At 62.6% G+C, this 19629-nt stretch overlaps 5 protein-coding genes across 7 annotated transcripts; 2 read left to right on the top strand and 3 right to left on the bottom strand.

Annotated features, from left to right (window-relative positions):
- Positions 1–149: 149 nt before the first annotated feature.
- Positions 150–1717, bottom strand: ABHD14A (abhydrolase domain containing 14A). The gene is made up of 4 exons (XM_058031881.1): positions 1352–1717; positions 1126–1241; positions 597–832; positions 150–332 (listed from the first exon to the last, which is right to left on the bottom strand). Exons 1-4 carry the CDS (start codon positions 1564–1566, stop codon positions 150–152), a joined length of 750 nt encoding a protein of 249 aa, XP_057887864.1. The 5' UTR covers positions 1567–1717.
- Positions 1718–1837: 120 nt separating this feature from the next.
- On the top strand, positions 1838–3739 carry ABHD14B (abhydrolase domain containing 14B). Of its 3 annotated transcripts, none has more exons than XM_058031989.1 (4): positions 1838–2002; positions 2436–2667; positions 2824–3065; positions 3396–3739. In XM_058031989.1, exons 1-4 carry the CDS (start codon positions 1892–1894, stop codon positions 3576–3578), a joined length of 768 nt encoding a protein of 255 aa, XP_057887972.1. In that variant the 5' UTR covers positions 1838–1891; the 3' UTR covers positions 3579–3739. The 3 variants fall into 3 exon arrangements, with proteins under 3 accessions (XP_057887972.1, XP_057887975.1, XP_057887974.1); XM_058031992.1 differs by lacking the exon at positions 1838–2002 and adding an exon at positions 2124–2251; XM_058031991.1 differs by lacking the exon at positions 1838–2002 and adding an exon at positions 2124–2251 and having other exon boundaries at positions 2380–2667.
- Positions 3740–6422: 2683 nt separating this feature from the next.
- On the top strand, positions 6423–10809 carry PCBP4 (poly(rC) binding protein 4). The gene is made up of 12 exons (XM_058031934.1): positions 6423–6580; positions 6904–6927; positions 7006–7038; positions 7271–7387; positions 7473–7601; positions 7833–7961; positions 8203–8277; positions 8439–8483; positions 8627–8702; positions 9083–9135; positions 9540–9709; positions 9994–10809. Exons 1-12 carry the CDS (start codon positions 6485–6487, stop codon positions 10307–10309), a joined length of 1263 nt encoding a protein of 420 aa, XP_057887917.1. The 5' UTR covers positions 6423–6484; the 3' UTR covers positions 10310–10809.
- A 177-nt stretch (positions 10810–10986) lies between these two features.
- On the bottom strand, positions 10987–13841 carry LOC131088209 (probable G-protein coupled receptor). Its single transcript, XM_058032065.1, has 2 exons — positions 13804–13841; positions 10987–13505 (listed from the first exon to the last, which is right to left on the bottom strand). The coding sequence occupies exon 2, from the start codon at positions 13393–13395 to the stop codon at positions 12163–12165; it is 1233 nt and encodes a 410-aa protein (XP_057888048.1). The 5' UTR covers positions 13396–13505; positions 13804–13841; the 3' UTR covers positions 10987–12162.
- A 906-nt stretch (positions 13842–14747) lies between these two features.
- PARP3 (poly(ADP-ribose) polymerase family member 3) lies at positions 14748–19074 on the bottom strand. The gene is made up of 11 exons (XM_058032031.1): positions 19032–19074; positions 18276–18514; positions 17954–18079; positions 17365–17556; positions 16880–17015; positions 16419–16645; positions 16131–16280; positions 15904–15981; positions 15487–15664; positions 15143–15289; positions 14748–15031 (listed from the first exon to the last, which is right to left on the bottom strand). The coding sequence occupies exons 2-11, from the start codon at positions 18456–18458 to the stop codon at positions 14862–14864; spliced, it is 1587 nt and encodes a 528-aa protein (XP_057888014.1). The 5' UTR covers positions 18459–18514; positions 19032–19074; the 3' UTR covers positions 14748–14861.
- Positions 19075–19629: the final 555 nt, after the last annotated feature.

The following is a 19629-nucleotide window of genomic DNA, read 5'->3' as shown; positions in this document are numbered from 1 at the left end:
AGACTGTCCCTCCTGCCAGCAAGGGACACCTCCAGTCCCACCCCCCGCCGTCCTGGGGATATCCCAGGAGGGAACCGCATCCCTCATGCCAGCTGTCTGCGGCTCCCAGCCGCCCGGAGGCCCCTCTGTTGGCAGGGAGGAGGCAGTGCTCACTTCAGCTGGCGCAGGAAGCCCAGCAGGGCCCGGTGGAACTCCTCTGGCTTGTCCAGGTAGCAGGCATGGCCAGCACCTGACAGCACGGCCACACGGTGCTTAGGGAGGTGCTGGAGGTTCTGCAGGGCCTGGGGAGCCAGGCCAGTGTCACGGTCACCATACAGGATCAGAGTGGGCGTCTTGGTAAGGGGAGAGAGAAAACAAGAGCAGCTGTCAGAGGGGTTAATGGCCACCACACTCCCCCTGGGCTGTGCCCACCTCCATCCATCATCACAGGGGCTGCAAAGCTGAGGGGAGGCAGGTGCCAGCACCCCCATGAGCTGGGGGTCACAGGTCCCCCTCACTCACCCCAAAACAGTGCCACCCTCCACATCACCCTGCAGCCAGCTGGCCCACAAGGCTCACCAATACCCAGGGCAGCCCCCAAGAGCCCAAAAACCCACCTGGACTGCACGGTACTGCTCAGCAGTGAAATCCTTGGTGCCCACGGGTGCGATGGGCACAAAGCCGGCCAGCCGGTCCCCGTGTGCCAGGAGGAAGGGCAGGGAAAAGCGGCCACTCATGGAGGGGCTGATGAGAACAGGCCTCTGCATGCCCAGCTCCTGCAGGACACGGTCCAGGAACGCCCTCCGGCCCTGTGCTGTCAGCGCCATCTCCGCTGGGGGAGAATCCCCGAAGCCTGGTATGGGGAAGAGGGCATGGGGTGGTCAGGGGGCATCGTGCAGCCTGCAATGGTCTCTCCTCACCAGGGTTCAGGGGCGTGGCAAAAGATGGACACTCGGTCAAGCCCCAGGGTTGTAGAGTCACAGCCATCAATGCCGCAGGACACAGAGAAATCCCAGGCACAGTGCCCCAGGCATCACCAGCAGCTACCCAGAGCCCTCCCTGAAGAGATCCAGAGCCCAGCAGTGACTAAGGCAAGGGACGGGATCTGCCCAAAGAGATCAGCTAAGCACAGCGCCACGCTCCTACCGGGCAGATCTATGGCAACCGCACGGTAGCCCTCTCCAGCGAGCAGTGCCAGTGTGCCCAAGGCCTCCCACGTCTTGGAGGTGAACGCCTGGCCGTGCAGGAACAGGACATCAGGCCTGGGGGGGGAAAGACAGGTGGGAAGGGGCTCAGGAAGGCTGCTGTGCCTGCAGCGTCCAGCAGACCGGCCCCAGGGCCTCCACCTGCAGCTGCCGGCGGGCTGACCCACCTCCCGGGGCCCGCAGCTGCGGCGGGAGCCTCCCTGTAGAACACGGGGGGCTCTCCCGCAGCCATCCCCGTCCGCACGGTGCCGTTGGCCGCCCGCCAGGCCCGCTTCCCCTCGTCAGGCCGTGAGCGCCGGGCGGCCGGGAGCAGGAGGTACAGGAGGAGAGCGAGGAGCGTCCCGAGGAGCAGCAGCCACAGCCGGCTGCGGGCAAGCAGCATCTCCGCTCCTGCTGGAGGAGAGCGGCTGCGCGGGGCTGCGGGACCCCAGCCCGGCTGCTGCGGGGAAACAGGTCCCGGTCCCCGCTGCTCTGCTCAGCTGCGGCCCAGGTCGAGCCCCCGCCCGGCTCCACCGGCCCCGCTCGGCCCCGGCCCTGCCGCCCCCGGCCCGCCGCGCACGGCGCCGCTGCGCCCTCGGGCCCCGCCTGGCGGCAGCCCGCGGCACTACTGCCCCGAAGGACTCAACGGCCGGGGCTCGTAGCGGAGCCCGGCTCGGGCGACAGGCTGGGGCTCGGCCAAGCTTGGCAGAGCTCTGCAGAACTCGGCTATGTTCGTCAAGGGCTCGGCGGCTCTCGCCACAGCTCGGGCAGGGCTCGGTACTGCAGGGCAGAGTTCGGGCCCTGGTCTGCAGCGCTCGGCCTGGCTCGGTAGAGTTCGGGTAGGGCTCGGTTTCGCTCGGCAATACTCGGCTCTGCTCGGGAAAGCTCGGCTTCACTCGGCGGGGCAGGGCCCGGCCCGGCGGGCCCCAGCGGTTCCCGGGGCCGCCCCGGACCTTGCGCTCCATGACGCGGTGCCGCCGTTCTCTCGCCCGCCCCGCCGCTCTTTGGCCCCGGGGCGCGGCACCCCCAGTGCCGTGGTGCGGCGGGGAGGAGGCGAGCGGCGGCCGGCGCCGTGTGCGGAGCAGCAGGTAAGGGCTGCAGGCCCAGCGATGGACGGGGAAACTGAGGCAGGGGCGGGCCCCTGAGGCCGCCTGGCACATCGGTGACGCCGGTGGTGCCACCACAGTGAAGATGATGCCGGTGTGACCCTTCACAGCCCTCTTGCCACCACTGGGCAGAAGGTCCATCAGCCCTCCCGTCCTGTCACCCCAGTTAACAGCGCCCGGGTCCCCAGGCATGGCCGCCCCGCGGGTCACCGAGAGCACCGTCACGGTGCAAGGACAGAGCCTCTTCTACCGCCGGGCTGAGCCGGCCCAGGCAGTGCCCAGGCTGACCGTGCTGCTGCTGCATGGCATCCGCTTCTCCTCCGAAACCTGGCTGCAGGTGGGGACGCTGGCCACGCTGGCCGAGAATGGCTACCGAGCCGTGGCCATCGACCTGCCGGGTAAGGTGTGGTGAGCACAGCCCTATCAGGCGGGGTAGCCACCGGTTTGTGGTGGCAGGATGGCAACGCCCGTGTCCTGCTCTGCTGTGCTGGCTTCTCCCTGTCATTTGGGCAGAGTGGAGCCTGACAGGGCCACTTGTGTCTCGCACGATTCAGGGCTGGGGCGCTCGAAGGATGCTGTGGCCCCAGCACCCGTGGGCCAGCCAGCACCAGCGGCGTTCCTGAAGGCAGTTTCAGAGGCTCTGGACCTGGGTCCAGCTGTGGTGATCAGCCCATCGCTCAGTGGCATGTACTCGCTGCCCTGCCTCTTAGAGCACAGCCAGCTGTTCAAGGCCTATGTACCTGTGGCACCCATCTGCACTGAGAAATTCACGGCGCAGCAGTATGCCCAGATCAAAGTACGGCCTGGAAGGGCACTGGGGAGGGCAGGGAACTGGGAGGAGATGGTGCAGAGGGGACCCTGGCACTGGGGTTGAGCAGGGGAAAGGCCAAATAGGCCAAGAACCCTGTTGCCACTGAAAGAGCAGAACCTGATGATGAAGGAATGTAAATGTGGGATAGTGGGAAGTAAAGAAGGGACAACCCAGGAGTCTGAGCTTCAGTTTCCCTTTGTCATACTGGGTGGGGGAGAAGGGCAAGTGACTCCCCGCCAGGATGTCCCTGGCAAGGAGGAGCAAGTGCCTGTCTGGGTGACCCTTGCAGGCTCAGGGTGCTTTCCCCTTCTACAGACCCCCACGCTGATTGTGTACGGGGACCAGGATGCAGACCTGGGGCAGACCAGTCTGAACAACCTGAAGCACCTCCCTGAGCACCAGGTGCTGCTGCTGCAGGGTGCAGGACATGCCTGCTACCTGGACAAGCCCAATGAGTGGCACCGTGGACTCCTGGACTTCCTGCAGCAGCTGAAGTGAGGAGGATGGGACCACAGAGCAGGAGGATGTGACCAGCCTACCCACCCCTCTGCACATGCACCCTTGTGCCAACCCAGGCACTCACACTGCACTGGCCCACACCAGCACCCACTCTCTTGAGACCAAATAAAACCCCAAGCTCTGCCACTGCTTTCCTGCCACATTCATCCTGCTTCTTTTCCACCTTTCCCACCTCCTTCCCCCAACCCTACCTTCATGGCTGCTGTCCCACACAGGTTTGGGGGCTGACAGCAGGGAAGATGCAGCCACTGAGGGATGGTACATTTGGGGATTGTGGATGAGTGAGTGCCAGCCTTGCTGGAGCCCACGCATCACTCCTGATGGGACCCCCATGAACCTCAGAGGGTGCCCAGGGAGCCCTGGGGCTGTGTTAAGGGACAGGTGAGTCTCCCAAGGCAGTGACATCCGTGTCCCCAGCTGGCCAGCTTCCTCTTCATCCTCCTCTTCCTCCTCCTACCCCTCCTGGCATGCGCCCAAGTCCAGGGTAATCCACATGGGCTTAAAAGGGAGCTGCCAGGCCTGGGAGGCTCCTGCCCGTGCCCAGCACCCAGGGGAGATGGGGTGATTTACCCACAGAGTGGCTGCCATGGGCAGATGAGGGGGTGGGCAGGGAGGCTGGACAGACAGGGGCAAGACCCCTGGCTGCCCCCTGCCTGCTCTGCCTTTGGTGCTGCTGCACCGGGCACTCGGGGGCACAGATGGAGCCGGCAGCAGGGTGCCCCCCCAGTGCCCCCCCTTCCCCAAGCTTGCCTGGCTTTAGCTGCTTACGCCAGGGCCCAGGAGGATTTAGTGGGGGAGGTAAGGGGCGGGGGGGCACTTTTCTGTGGGTGCAGGATGCCCGTGTGTGGGACACAAGGCAGTGCCAGGGGTGCAGGAGCTGGTCTCTGCCCTGGCAGTCTGGCAGCACCCCTGTATGGAGCATCCCTGGCCCCCCAGATGGCTCAGCTCCCCTGTTGCTGTCCCGACCCCCCCATTCACGGGTGCCTCCTGCCCCTGCAGGCACCACCCCGCAGCAGCAGCCCGGGGTGCCAGCGGGCCTTGGGGTGCCAGCTGCCCCATCCCTGCCCGCTCCGGTGTCCTTGAGCCCTCGAGCCCTGCCAGCTGATCGGCTTCCAGGAAAAAAAACACGCAATTACAAAGAGGGGCGATGTGTGAGCCAAAGGGAGGGGGGCCGGGGGGGCCAGGAATGTCCCCAGCGGTGGCAGATGGCCTTACCCAGGGTGCATTGTTCCTTTTAGTGTCTCTTATCCGCTGTAATAGGATCCCGGAGGGAGGGATGTGGGAGAGGGGAAGAGCGAGGGGGGCCCCGGCGTGGACCGGGGTGGGGGCCGGGGCTGCCAGCTTGGCCCTGGCCTGTCAAGCGGCTCATTGTTCCTGCCCCGGGTGTCACTGGGCGCCGCCGGGGACAATGTGGCACTGAGAGGGGCGGCCGGCGGCGGAGGGACGAGGCGCACACAAAGGTACCCGCCCGGCCCCACTCCCGCGGGGACCTGGGGGCTTGGGGCAGCCGGGAGGGCGAGAACTGAGAGGTTTCCCCAGGGACGGGGTGGGGGCTTCCTCCTGTCGTCCCCCCTCCCTTTGTCACCCGAAGGTGCCCCGAAGGACGGGCGGTGCCCAGCTTGGTGGCTGTCCCAGTGCCAGCCGTGGCAGGTGGCCTGTGCCCATCACCGGGGCCTTTGGCGTCTCTGCCAGCCCGCCTCACCTGGGGGAGAGCCCCCTGCCCGCAGACCCCCCAGGCGTTGTCTGTGGCAGCGGGGGGGCCACCCGTGGCCCTGCTGCGTTCCCCTGTCCCATCGCCAGCCTCATCCCTCTTCCCGCGGCGGGGTCTTTGTCCCTGGCGGGCTCCTGCTGCCATTCATCCCAGGGGAATGGGGACCCTCGCTGTCCCTGCCGGCACCCCGCACCTCTCCGGCTGCCGCGGGCAGGGTGCATCCCTGCCTCCCCCTCCGCCCCACTCCGGGCTCCCTGCACCAGGATCGGCAATATTCCCCCTCTCCAGTGCCTCCACCTTTCCCCAGCCCGCGGTAACGGGGGGTGCAGACTGGGTGTTCAAACCCCTCCAGGGGTGCGAGCACGGCGCTTGGGGGCTGCGACCCCCCGTTCCCCTGATGCAGGAGATGTGCTGGAGCGGTGACGAGTCCTGCCAGCACCTAAAATAGCCGCCCCCCCCCCCGCCATGCCCGCGGCCGCGGCCCCAGCCTCAACACGGGTGCTTTGTTTCAAAGCTGCTTGGCATCGCCCAGCCCGCCGGGAGCCAGCGGTGCCGCAGCCGCCCACCCGGGCCTGCACACACACTGATTGTCCGGCTCCCGGGGCCCCGGCCGCCCACGGCCGCCCGGGCACACGGTCCGGGGGCCCTGGGGAGCTCCAGGAGGGGACACGGTGCAGCCGCGTCAGTCTGCAGGCATCATGCTGTGCTTTGGTTGGGGTGGTCCCCATCTAGGAGCTTGCCTCAGTGTCCCCTGGGGCTTTGTGCATGGGCACGGGGAAGGGAGGAGGAGAAAAAAGGTGGCTTGCATAGCTTGTGAGACCACCCAGGGCACCTCTGTTCTCCCCACTGTTTGCATTTGCAGACAGAACCCTATCCCACAGCCATGCTCCACACGCCTTGCCTCATCCCCCTGTGTCCATCCAGTTCTGACTTTGTGCAGCTCAAGCACACACATAGCAGTGGGTCCCTTTTGGGGATAAAGGGTGCCTGTGGGGTGCCATGGGGCCACGTGAGCCTCGCCTGCCAGAGGAGGGCACAGTGCTGCCCCTGCCTCAGTTTGCCATTCCCCAGCCATAGGATATTCAAGCTGCAGATCTGGGGGTGGGGGGTTAGCTGGGGCATGTCCCCTTTCTGAAGACCACCGTGTCCCACAGGCTCATCTCGCCCTCCCGCCATGGCATCGCCGGACGGAGCCAGTGGCGTGGGTGGCAGTCCTGAGGAGACAGAGCTCAGCATCACCCTGACCCTCCGCATGCTCATGCATGGCAAGGTAATGGCAGGGGGCTCAGTGCCACTGAGGGGACAGCGATGCCTGGGCTGAGGGGCCAGCTGGAGCTCCAGCTCCTCACCAGGCCCTGTTTTCTGTGCCCTGTTTTCTTCCCATGCTCCCAGTCTCCCCTAGGAATAGCATTCCCAGAAGGATTTCTCTCCCCATCCTAAGCCAGGGAGGGGCACATTCCCATGCCCCAGTGTCACTAGTTAAGTCACCAGTGTCTCTGGGGCAGTCTGCCTGTTGCCAGGCTGTGGGCAGAGGAGGGATGTGGCATGCAGGGAGCCACCTCTTGACAGTTCCACTCTTCTCTGCCTTTTCAGGAGATCGGCAGCATCATTGGCAAGGTAAGATTTGGGGTCCGGTGTGTTGCCAGCACTTGGGCCCCCTGGACCTGACCACCCACTCTGTTCCTTTATCTGCAGAAAGGAGAGACTGTTAAGAGGATACGAGAGCAGGTAAGGGCGTGCTGGTGGGCTGCCAGGTCCTGCTGCCTGTCATGCCTGTACCTGGCAGCTCCCACGTGCCTGCCCCCCTAAATCCCAGGTGGGGAAAACAAAGCAGCACCCCAGGGATGGCTGCCTGGGGCAGGTGGGAAGGCATCCGTATCCTCCTGTGAGGCTATCCCTGGGGGAAGTCCTGAAGCACAGGGCTTGTGACATCCCTAACGGGGTGTGACACTGTCCCCAGAGCACTGCACGCATCACTATCTCGGAAGGGTCCTGCCCCGAGCGCATCACCACCATCACCGGCTCCACCGACGCCGTCTTCCGCGCTGTCTCCATGATCGCCTTCAAGCTGGAGGAGGTAGAGAGCCCTCCTAAATCCCCACCAGGTGCCCCCACACCTGTGGGATCCTGGGGTCTGATGCTGCATCCCACATCCCTCACAGGACCTGGGAGCAGGGGGCGATGGGGTGTCAGCAGGCAGAGCCCCGGTGACCCTGCGCCTCGTCATCCCCGCCAGCCAGTGCGGCTCCCTCATCGGCAAGGCGGGAGCCAAGATCCGGGAGATCCGGGAGGTGAGCCTGAGGGGAGCCTGGAGGGCACAGAGCCCTGGGGGCACAGAGCCCTGGATGAAGGGGCTGACATGGTCCCACAGGGGCTGAGGGAGGTGATGCAGGAGAGGGAGCATCGCTCTGCAGGTCCTGCAATGGGCCCTGGGGGCTCAGGAAGGGGACAGGGGAGGTGTGAGGTGCTGAGCCCTGGCAGGGAGCTGTTGGGGAATGCCAGCATCTCTCTGCTTCCTGCAGAGCACAGGGGCACAGGTGCAGGTGGCTGGTGACTTGCTGCCCAACTCCACTGAACGGGCTGTCACGGTCTCGGGGGTGCCGGACACCATCATCCAGTGCGTGAGGCAGATCTGCGCTGTCATCCTGGAGGTACCTGCCAAGCCCCCTGCCCAGCCCTGCTACCCACCTCTCCCTTCCCAAGGCTTCCCATGCCCATCTGGACCCAAACACCAGGGTTCCCCTGTGTGGAAACCCATAGGAGCACTCTGTCTTTGTAGTGCTGGGGGCTGTGCCCAGCTTGCTGGGGGCATAAGGGGGCAGAGGGTCCTTGGGCTACAGGGGCATTCAGCTTCATCTCTCATCTCCTCCACCTCCTTCCTTCTGTCTCCAGTCGCCTCCGAAGGGGGCCACCATACCCTACCACCCTGGTCTGTCCCTGGGCACCATCCTGCTCTCTGCCAATCAGGTAAGAAGCCACAGCATCTCGGAGGTGGCCAGGAGGGCAGCCTCTACCAGCAAGGGGCAACTCTGGTGGGCTCAGGGTAGTCTCTCTGCCCCAGGGGGGAGTGACCTGAGGCAATGGTCCTCACCTGACTCCCCACTGATGCCCTTTTTTTCTCTCCCCAGGGCTTCTCCATGCAGGGCCAGTACAGCGGGGTCTCTCCTGCAGAGGTGAGTCTGTCCATGAGGCAATGGGGTCTGTGCCCACCAGGATGGGTACTGCTGGGAATGCCTGCCTTGGAAGGCACTGGGGCACAGCTGACTCTGCCATCACCCCTAACACCTCCTTCCTCCTCTTGGCACTGTCTGGGCAGGTGACGAAGCTGCAGCAGCTGTCAGGGCATGCGCTTCCCTTCGCCCCCCTGGGCCATGCACCCACCATGGTGCCAGGTGAGCATCTCCCATGCTCCCCCGAGGCTGGGTGTGCCCCTCCTGATCCTCCCTGACACCTGGCCCTGATGAAGGGGTTTCCCTCCTCTGCACCCTTTCCAGTCCCAGCCCCCCCAGCATGTCTGCCTGCCCCTCCAGCACAACCTTGTCGTTGTTTTCCTGGGGTCACTGCACCCACCAGTGCTCCCCAGGCCTGCAGTGGGAGAGCACCAGCACCAAATTATGCCTTGTGTCTATGTCCTGTCTTCCTTTCCTCTCCCCAGCAATCCTCCAGGTTTGTCCTCAGGGCCACTCATCATCCCAGTATGGGGCTGGGGTAAGGGCACAGAGCTACTGGAGAGCTGCCCCTTCATTGCTGACATCCCTGTCTCTCTCTCCAGGTCTGGATGCCAGCTCCCAGAGCAGCTCCCAGGAGTTCCTGGTGCCCAATGACGTATGTATTGGTCTGGGAATGACAAGGGGGACCACAGCTTGTCCCCACCCTTGTGGCACTTTGCAGAGGCCAGCACCCACTGATGCACACAGTGGAGGCTCTGCCAGAGCTTAGGAGCAGGAGGGAGTAGCTGGGGCAGAAGAAAGGGGAAACTGAAACACAGGACAGGGGGAAGAGTTTGCCAAGGAAAGGCCTTGGCATGTGGGACAATGCCAGCAAGAGGGTCTTAGGTGAGACCAAAAAGCAGGGTTTGCTCAAGGAAAGCAGTGTCCTGCCCTCCTAGTGCCTTCCACAGTTTCACCCCTGAGGTGTAGGTGGTGTCTGGGTGAGCCCCTTGGAGCTCCCTGCTTGGCAATCTGCCCTGGCCTCTCCTGGCTCAGCCCATGCCATCCCTGCCCTTTCAGCTCATCGGCTGCATCATCGGCCGGCACGGCAGCAAGATCAGCGAGATCAGGCAGATGTCAGGTGCCCACATCAAGATTGGCAACCAGACCGAGGGCTCCAGTGAGCGGCACGTGACCATCACAGGGACCCCTGTCAGCATCACCCTGGCTCAGTACCTCATCACAGCCTGGTAGGTGCCACCCTGGGGGGACTCATGCTGGGTGCTAGTGAGGGTTGGGAGGATCCACAGCATCCTCAGGAAGAATGAGCTGGGTGGTGCTTTGAGATCCTGAGGTGGCAGGTGCAGGACCCGTGACCCACCAGATCTGAGGCCCAGTTTTTTAACCCAGGATGTGCCATGGATACTTGTGCCAGAAGGGATGGGGTGCGCAGCTCCTGCACCCCAACCTTGTGGTGGGAGAACAACTCTGTCACCATGGTACTCACCATCATCCTTCTCTCTTTCTTCCCCAGCTTAGAGACTGCTAAATCTACCTCCCAGGTGCCACCAGGCCCTGGCTCCGTGGACCTCGGCATGGGCTTCTCGCAGCCCCTCGGCCCAGGCTCCGGTGCGGCTCTCCCCGCCGTGGCCCCGGCGCCCCCGGCCCTGCTGGGCACCCCCTATGCCATCTCCCTCTCCAACTTCATCGGCCTCAAGCCCGTGTCCTTCCTGGCACTGTCCCCCTCCTCCGTGGCAGGTCCCAATGGTGGCACCACCACCTACACGACCAAGATCTCGGCGGCCAACGGCACCAAGAAAGCTGACCGGCAGAAGTTCTCGCCCTACTGAACCCCACTGGTGGCTGGGCCAGGGGGTACAGGGTGCTACTCAGTAGCAGGGACACCTTCCTGCCACCCACCCTGATCTCAGCCTCTGCCAGGTGCCCCATGTCCCCCACCCCAGGGAAGGGAAGGGTCTTCCTGGTGGTGATGCCTGCTGGAGGAAGGGGCAGTTTTGTTGCCTGCTGTCCATCCCAGCAGCTCTGTGCCCCCCTCCCTGATTTTCTGCACAGAGACCATGTGTCCCAGTATTGGGTGGAGGGGCTGTCCCTGCTGGCCTAGGGTCCCTTCTCCCAGTGCCCTGTGCTGGTGTGAGACCCCTACTTCCTGCTCCTCACCCTGCCTCCCCTGCCATCCTGCTCATGCCCACACTCCATCTGGCACCCCAAAGCCAGGTCCCACTGGATGAGGGCTGCCTGGCCTCTCCAGGAGTCCCACTTCCACTGGCTCTGGTGGGGGGCCCTCCCTGGGCCACCCTGGGCCAACCCCATCCAAGAGCCAGTCCCTGCTGGCTTGGAAATGCTGTATATATATGAGTCTATATTTTTTCCTCCTTTGTAACTTATCAATGGTTTAATAAAAAGATAAAATTTACAAGAAAATGACAATAATAATAATAATAATAATAATAATATTCCCTACCCTGGGTGGAGACTTCCCCCAGAGCAGAGGTGGCCCCAGCTCCTGGGTACTTGGGTGGTGGATGGAAAGACATCCCTGTGTCTAGGGGAGGATGCTGGCCTTCAGCCCCATCTCTCTGGGGGGTCTTCCTGGAGCCCCTCCCTGCCACAGGGAGGCCATAGGGCAGTTTTCCCTCAGGCCTTCAGTTACTTCTGGAGTAGGACATCTCCAACCCACCATGCCAACACCATCCCTGGGACCTTTGTGGGCAGGCAGAGGGTGATGTACCCCTGCAGCATTCCCCAAAAGGGTCCAGTCCCCCTTCTAGCAGCGGGGACCCTATGGGAGTCCCCAGGCCCTTCAAAAGCAATGAGACTGAAGAGGAACAGCAGGTCCTGATCCCCTCTGGCTGCTGCTGCCCTGGGGCAGCCCACACAGCCACCCCCCACCACCCTGTGTCACCAAGTCCAACCCAGCGTGCCCTTGGCTGGCAGCCCAAGTTGGCACGTGGCACTGCTGACCAGGCCTCAAACTGGGCCGCTGTGTCCATAAACAGCCTGGTATGGACCCCCAGACAGCCAGTTCCCCCCCAGGGGGGTGATCCCTGCCAGCTGAGAGGGACAGAGGGCATGGCCAGGCGTGGCCACAGGCATTGCACGCTGCCATGCCAGCAGGACAAACAGTGACACAGCCAGATCCAGCCCTGTGGGTGTGTCCCCCGATCAGTGTCACAGGGAGCAGAATCTCCTCCACACAGACATTAGTTTTGGGTTAAACAGCCAAGGATGGAAGTCTCTGTGTCTGCCATCCAGGCTCAGCAGGGGCTGGGCCCTGGTGTTACTGGTGTTAGTGGCATTAGCTGGAATGTTGCCCCTGGATCAGGGGACATTGGCCCTTCCTGTCTGCCAGGCGTGCTCCCACCCAGGCAATGGAGATGGAGATGGAGGTGTCCCATCCCCTGCCCCTGTGCAGGAGCCCCCTGGCATCCCATGTCTTGAGGAGAGCCCATCCCTAGAACTGGGCTGTGCTGGAGCCAGAGACAATTCCAGCCTGCAGAAGAGAGATGTGACTTCCTCAGATCTGCTACCTTCTCCCAGCAGAGAAAACATCTTTCAACATAAGCTCAGAGAAGAGGCAAAACCTGCACAAGGACTCCTCCAAATCCAAGAGATTGGGTCCGAGCAGGGCTCAATGGGTCCCTGGCAGGTCTCCTGCCCAGCACAGTGGGACAGATCCTGCCTCTCAGCTGCTCTCTTCCCCAGGAACTTGACTTGGGGTGGGGAAGCTTGTTGTGGTCTGGTCCAGCCTGTTCCTGGGGCTGGGGCTGATGCAGCTGGTGTGCATCTCCAGTGTGCAAGTTGCTCTCTGGAGGAACTGCAAGAAGTTTTCCTGCACAGAAGCCTCTGAGATGGTAAGACAGAGCTCCTGACCAAGTGGATGGTTGAGACAGCTGCGCCGCAGCCGGGCCAGCTCCTCGCGGATTTGGCGGTTCAGCAACCCGTAGAAGAAAGGATTAACAGCAAAGGAGGAGTAGGCAATCCAGGTGACCACCATCTCCCCGTGCCCACCACCCACAGTGACAAGAGGGACAGAGGAGTGCAAGTGGAAAGCAAAGAAAGGCAGCCAGCAGCACAAGAACTGTCCCACAATGAGCACCAAGGTGAGGATGGCCTTGTTGCTTCCCAGCAGGCGATCTGGGATCAGCCTGGGCAGCATCAGGATCCAGGCAGTGAGGATGGTCACCTGGCTGGCGATGGAGTCACATCGGTGTCTGGGTGCCACTGCCTGTGCTGGCACGGGTGCCTGCTGCAGGGACGCAGTCCGGGCCACGCGGTAGATGCTGGAGTAGACGGCGAGGATAATGATGGTGGGCAGAATAAAGCAGGTGATGCTGAAGAGGATCACAAAAACCTTCTTGTGGGCCCCGGGGCTCCAGTACACCGTGCAGCGGCTGGCACTGGTGGCCCCGTTGCCATGAGGCCATGCCACTAGTGCCAAGACAGTGATGAGAACAGACTTGACCCAAATGAAAACCACTCCAGCCACCGCCAGCCTGATGGTCATCTTGACCTCATACCTCAGGGGGTGGATGATGTAGTAGTACCGCTCCACGCTGATGATGCAGATGGTGAGAATGGAGGCACTGATGAAGCAGATGTTCAGGAATATCACGGCCTTGCACTCAGCAATGCTGTAGATAACCCAGTTGAAATAGGAGGAGCTGGAGATGATCCCCAGGGGCATGAGGAAAATGGCTGAGAGGAGATTGACCACACAGAGGTGGCAGACAAAGATGAACTTCCTGAAAAGGGGCGTTTTGAGGATGATGACCAAAACCACGATGTTGGCCACCAGGGCGGTGAGGGTGAGCAGGATCATGCAGAAGAGGCCCACCACCTCCTGGCCAATGGAGTGCTCGGGGATGGAGAGCAGCTCTAGGCTGTCCGTGGTGTTTGACCCCGTCCAGCTCGGCATCCCCCTCCAGGGCTAAGCCAGCAGCTCTGGTGCCCGGGCAGCAAGGGCTCTTCTCCTGTGTCCCAGAGAGGGTAACCCCACCACAACCATGGCTGCTACCTTCTCCTTGCCTGTTGGGATCAGGAGCCAGGTGTGAAGGGAACGAACCAAAATGGAGAAGAGCCACAGAGAAACACAGAGACAACCAGCACACTTCCCAGGTGCTGGAGGAGGGAGAGGTAGCCAGTGAAGACATATCACCCTGGCTCTCCCAAAGCTGCCACCCAGGCTGTCCCCAACCCTGCCAGGGACCCCATCCCCCCTCTCCAATGGCACCAGTATGTCCTGAGGTGGGACAGCACAACTCGCCTGTCCCAACCCTCTCGCTCTGGCCACAGGGGCCCCCAGGGTGGGTGGGATTCAGCGCACCTTTGCTCCTGGGGAGATGGGCGATGCTCCTCTCCTCTGGGGGTCCTGCTTGCTGCTGTTGCTGGTTCTGTTGCTCCCGCAGCAGAGCGAGGCTGCCGGCCCTGTGTGAGGCCACGCTCGCCCGTCCCCGCTCCCGTCACCGCTCGTCATCCTGTTTGCCTGCAGCCCGCCAGCTGCGGATGGCACCAGCTGTCACTCCCGGCACTGCCTGCACTGCCTGCACCCGTGGCAGTCCCACGGGCACAGCTGCTGGGTCCTAGCAGCCGGCAGGGGCTCAGGAAGGGGGGATCGGGGTTCCTGAGCCCTGTGCCCCCAGAATGGCCCCCCACTGCACCAGGCCTGGTCCTTCCACAGGAACACCTCAGCCCTTCCTTGGGCTCAGGGGACAGAGCTACAGGCAGGTCTGCAGCAAATCATCTCCACTGGCACAGGGTATCACAGGGTGACTGATAACCAGGAGCATCAGGGTGACACAGCTGGGAGTTGCTCTTCCCTGGCAGCCTGGGCACCTGGACATGTGTTCAAGGGACACACGTGAGCACAGAGAGGGGCTTGGCATGGGTGCCAGCCTGGGGCAGGACAGCAGGCATGGCATGAGGTATGGCACTAGAGGGAGGGCAGGCACTCGCCCTCAGGATCGATGGAGGAATTCCTCCATGCCCAGGCAGGGCAGCAGATCTCGCTCATCCTCTGTAGCTCTGATGCCACAGGGCGGGCATGAGCCGTGTGCCTTGCTACGGTGATGAGAGCAGCTGGCTCTTAAAAACAGCTTTCATCTGAAGGCTTCAGCCCCTCAAGAGCCACCCATGCCATCCCTTCAGGGACCCACTGACACCTCTCCCTCCAGCACACCCGCCTTGCTGGGCAGGAAAGAGAGAGCAGCACCCAGTGCAAGGCATAGTGCTTTTATTGACAGTCAAAGCAAGCTCAGTGCCCATGCCAGCCTGTCCCTCGCCAAGTCCCCGGTGGGGTGGCCAGGGAGTCCAGATCACTGTGCTCTGGGCTGGTGGGTGTGACCTCCTGGCGCTGGGCCAGGGCCAGGGTGCTCCCAGGCACCCTCAGAAGCGGAGCTGCACAAGGTAGCGGAGCCGGCACTGGCTCTCCTTGTAGATGAGGTACTCGCTCTGGCTGAAGGAGGAGTCCTTGTAGGCGGGCATGGGGATGGGCTTGCCCTGGCACACCAGCACCTTCTTGCCATCCAGCAGCATCTCCTCGTCCTGTGCAGGATCTGGGCCAAAGACACCCCGGCACACATGAAACCTGAGATCTGGCCTCTCTCCCCCCGCCCTGTGTGCAGCACAACCCCAGAGCTGCCACAGCCCTGCTGCCCGCAGCTCACCCGGCTCCGTGCGGCCACAGGCCAGGACACTGTCATAGCCAGCAGGTGGCTCACGCAGCGTGGGGTCGTCGCTGGTGATGCGGTAGGGCTTGCCCAGGGCCACCTCCGACAGGAACATGATGCCAACATTCTTAGATGTACGGCCCACTGCCATGGGAGAAAAGGGAATGATATCACCATTCCTGGCACTCCCATCTGGTTGTGCCCGGGCCACGCTGGAGCACCGGGACCAATCGCCATGGCAGGGAAGGGGCTCGGCAAGCCCACAGCTGCCTGGCAGGGGGTATGCAAGGGCAGCCAGGCTCACACAGACCCTGTGGGCATCACAGGCAGCCCAGCCTCACCATAGCTGGCTGACTTGCTGTTCTCAGAGGCAAAGTAGATGCCCCTGCCGACGCGGCCGCCGGAGTGGGGCATGATGCGCAGCCCGCTCCTCAGGATGGCCGCCACCACCGCCACGCTCGTGCCGTGCCACAGCAGCCGCCGGTGCTCCAGCAGCTCGTGGGCCTTGAAACGCTCATCCTGCAGAGATCAGACATAAAGGCTGTCCACAGAGGGACACATGGGGCCCAGGGGTGGAGGATTGCCACCCACCTCCCCAGTCCAGCTCCAATGCCTGGCTGGAGGGGCAGGAGAGTGGGTGCCTGTTCAGCTCTGGCCAGCTGGGCTGAATGCCCTCCTGGGTGGAGAAGCCCTAAAGCAATCCTGGGGTGCAGCCATGGCTTCCCCACTGTGACATGGGAGATTCACCTCCTCCTCACCTCGCCATCTCGGGCCACCTGCCAGATGTTGAGGATGTGGAGTTTGCGCCCAGTCTGCATCACATAGGTCTGGATCAGCTGCCAAGGGGGAGGCAAAAAAGCTGTGTCATTCCAGGCAGCCATCTCAGCAATGCCCACGATCCCCCTGGGACTGTAGAAGGCTTTGGGGTGCCCACAGGCCTGACATAATTGTTTCCCATTATGGGACACTGTGGCACAAGCAGCACCTGGTATTCCCGGGAGGCCGGGTCAAGCAGGGAGAGCTGGCAACACAGCAGGGCATAATCCTGATCCAGTGGATGGGCAACTTCTTTCTCCTCCTCCTCCTTCTCCTTCTGAGCCTGCAGGCTCTGTGCAAGCTCAATGTCAGCCAGCACCTGGCAGGGACAGAGCAGGGACATCCTCAGCACCAGTGCTGGGCACTGTACCAGAGAACCAGGGCAAGCCCAGCCTCCTGCCAGCAGCTCCTGCCCCACCAGGGAGGGATGCCAGGCACCGTGTGCTTGGCACCTCACCAGCAGCATGTCCTTCTTGGCACGCAGCAGCTCAGGGGAGTTGATGGTGGGTGGCCGTGCCCGCCCAAAGTTGTGTGGGACGATGGTGTAGAAGCGTGAGGAGAGTTCCTCCAGGCGGGTGGCCTGGGGGGGCTGCTCCCTCAGAGCTGCCTCCAGCTCCTCCAGTGCCTCAAAGCCCCTTGCTATCTGCTGCTTGCTCAGCTTCCCCAGAGGCATCTTCTTCACATCTGCAGGGGAGGACAAGGTGAACCCATCCACCCCACTCGCCCTGCAGCTACCTCTAAGAACCTCCAGTATCACCATGGGCAAGTGTGAGCACCAGCATGGGGTGTCCACAGTCCCACCAGGTGCCAGGATATCAGAGGGGGTGCTCTAAAACCCATCAGCACCTCTGCTCCGTTCACCTCCCCACCTGCACCCCCCGACAGAGCCCATGCCACCCATCAGCCACCAGCTCCTACCGATGTTCATGGTCTGCATGGCATCCCGGAACATGTCACTGCTGAAGATCAGGGACACCAGGTCCTGCGTGGCTCTGTCCAAGGTGCAGGGCAGCACCCGCTGCTTGCACACCTTGTCCCCATCCACAGCATCCACCTGCAGACATCCCACATCAGCTGTGGGCCTGCAGGCGGCTGTGGGAGCACAGCACCAGGGCTGCCCACTCTGTGAGGAGAGCCCGGTCCTGGGGCAGCAGAGCAATGAGCAGGTGCTGCGTCCACTTCCATGGCCACCCACAAGGCCGTGTTTCTCATTCAGGATGCCCTCGTACTCCATTTTAACCCATTAGCCCCAAATCTCTGCCAGCAAGCTGCTTCAGCAAGCACCCAGACCGCCCTCAAAACCCATCCCATCCTGCTGACCCTCTTGGATGTCCTGGTGTTCAGTGGGCCAGGAGTGCAATGAGAACCATCCCACCACAGTGACAAGCTCTCTCAGTACTCACCCTGAGTGTAGCCTCCACCTCCTGCCCAGCCCCTGGCTGCACCTCAATGAGCGTGTACTTCCCAGGGTGGGCAACAAAGTTCTCCCTTGTTGCCCAGCTGTTCTTGGTCTTCTCCCGAAACTTCTTCTCAAAGTCCTTCTTGGCGGCCTCCAGGGAGGCACAGGGCATGAGCTTGGACTGGCCTGGCTCTCCCTGGCAGTGGAGAGCAGCGGTCAGGAGCTCCCCTGCATCCCTGCTCCACCAGCCCCATGCCAGTGGAAGCGGGCAGGCAGGAGCAAGGGGATAGCAAGGCTGTGGGGCAGTGAGCAGGAATGTGCTGAGCCACCAGCTCAGGAAGACACCCCAGGACCCCTTGCTGGGCTCTCACACTCACATTCACTGCAGGGACAGGTGCCACATGCCCCAGACAGGCAGGCTATGTTGTGTGGGGAAAAGTCCTTTAAGTCCCCCATTAAAGTGCTATAGCAGGACACTTGGGTGCTTGCTTTGGGACCAGGCACCACCAGGCTCACCCTCAGTTTTTGGGGCTCTGAAGGCAGGGTGGGGCCAGCTGAGGTGCAGGGGATGAGCGATGCCCAGGGGGACTCACCACGCGGCCCCAGCGGCTCCAGACACTGTAGGCACCATCGTGCTCCAGGAGCTGGATGATGTAGAACTTGTTGTTGTTGGCACTGATGTTGGTCTGGTTCAGGGTGCAGTCATAGTCCTCATAGACCTACAGCGAGTGACATGGCCCGGGCTGGCACCTGGGAGCGTTCGGGGAAGGAGAGGGGGCAGAAATGTCCCAGTGGGAACACACGGGGTCTGCAAGGGAAATTGGGGCTGCCCCTGTGTCAGCAGGGCAGGGGCTGGTCTGAGACTGCCCCAAGCCTCCCCCCCTGCCCCTCTGAGCAGCCCAGCCCTGCTCTCACCCGGGCACCCGGCGCTGAGCTCAGCGGGCACAGCCCATCAATCGTGGCGGGCGGCTTCTCCTTGGCAGCGGTTTTCAGGGTTGCCAAGGTGGAGCTCCAGGTGTCGTCCTCCTCTTCCACTTTCGGTTTCTTTTCCCTGCTGTCTGGCTGCTTCGAGGAGGAAGCTTGGCGCTTGGAAGCCATGACTGAGCCCCCCCTGCTGTCACCGGTCAGCACAGCCTTAATCCCCCAGAAAAATCCTTGGGGACAGCAGAGGGAGAGGTGAGAGATGCCATGCTGCCCTTCCGGGAAAGTCCAGCGGGCTGTGCCCTGATTTCCCTGTGCCTTCAGCCCACAGCAGGGCTGGAGGAGGGGATGGGACCTCTGCCCACAATCCTGCCCCTGTGCTCAGGGTGGGTGGAAGAGCCTCTGAGCACCCTTCAGCCCCTGAGGGACCCCAGAGTGGAAAGAGCCCAGTGACACAGAGCTGAGGGGGAGCACAGGGGAGCTGTGTCCCCACCTCCCCTCACCAGGACCCCCCAGTCCACACGAGTGTGTCCCCAAGGCTCGGTCAGCTCTGTGCCCCCAGGGACATACGAGAGGGGAAACAATGCAACCACACACCACCTGACACGAAATGTCATCCCTCAGTCGCTCTCAAGAGCAGTGAAATGCTTTGATTTGGGCAGGAGGGGGCTCGGACAGCCCTTGTGTGCTGTGCCCCTGCCATCCCAGCTGAGGACAGCAGTGGGGACAGGGGGACAGGCTGTGTCCTACCTGCTCCTGCTGCCCGGGGCTGCCTGCAAGAGCTGCCGGGAACCTCCAGGCTGGCCGGGCAGCCTGCCCAGAGGAGAAACTTTTTCCTTAGGCAGCACCCGGGGATGACAGCGGAAACAGCTGAGACGCCTCCGGGCAGCAGCGCATGCACCCTGTGACAGAGCTGCCTGCTGCTCGGCTCCACTGCCTGCACTGTCTGTACTGCCGTCTGTCTGTCTGTCTGTCTCTCTGCAGTGCCTGCCTGCAGTGCCTGCACTGCCTGTACTCTCTGTGTGTCTGTCTGCACTGCCTGTCTGCTTGCACTGCCTGTACTGTCTGTCTGTACTGCCTGTCTGTCTGCAGTGCCTGCACTGTCTATACTGCCTGTCTGTACTGCCTGTACTGTCTGTCTGCACTGCCTGTCTGTCTTGCTGTTTGTCTGTACTGCCTGTTACTGCACTGCCTGCACTGCCTGTCTGTCTGTCTGCACTTCCTGTCTGCCTGTACTGCCTGTCTGTCTGTACTGCCTGCACTGCCAAGCAGTCCCTGGATGAGGTGTGACCCTGACCCCACCCTGCTCTCCGGCCAGCCCCACTCCGCCATGCCCTTAGACTAACAA

Source organism: Melospiza georgiana, chromosome 11, assembly GCF_028018845.1.
Source record: "Melospiza georgiana isolate bMelGeo1 chromosome 11, bMelGeo1.pri, whole genome shotgun sequence".
Taxonomy (NCBI): Eukaryota; Metazoa; Chordata; class Aves; order Passeriformes; family Passerellidae; genus Melospiza; species Melospiza georgiana.
This window is presented reverse-complemented; position numbering and strand designations above follow the sequence as displayed.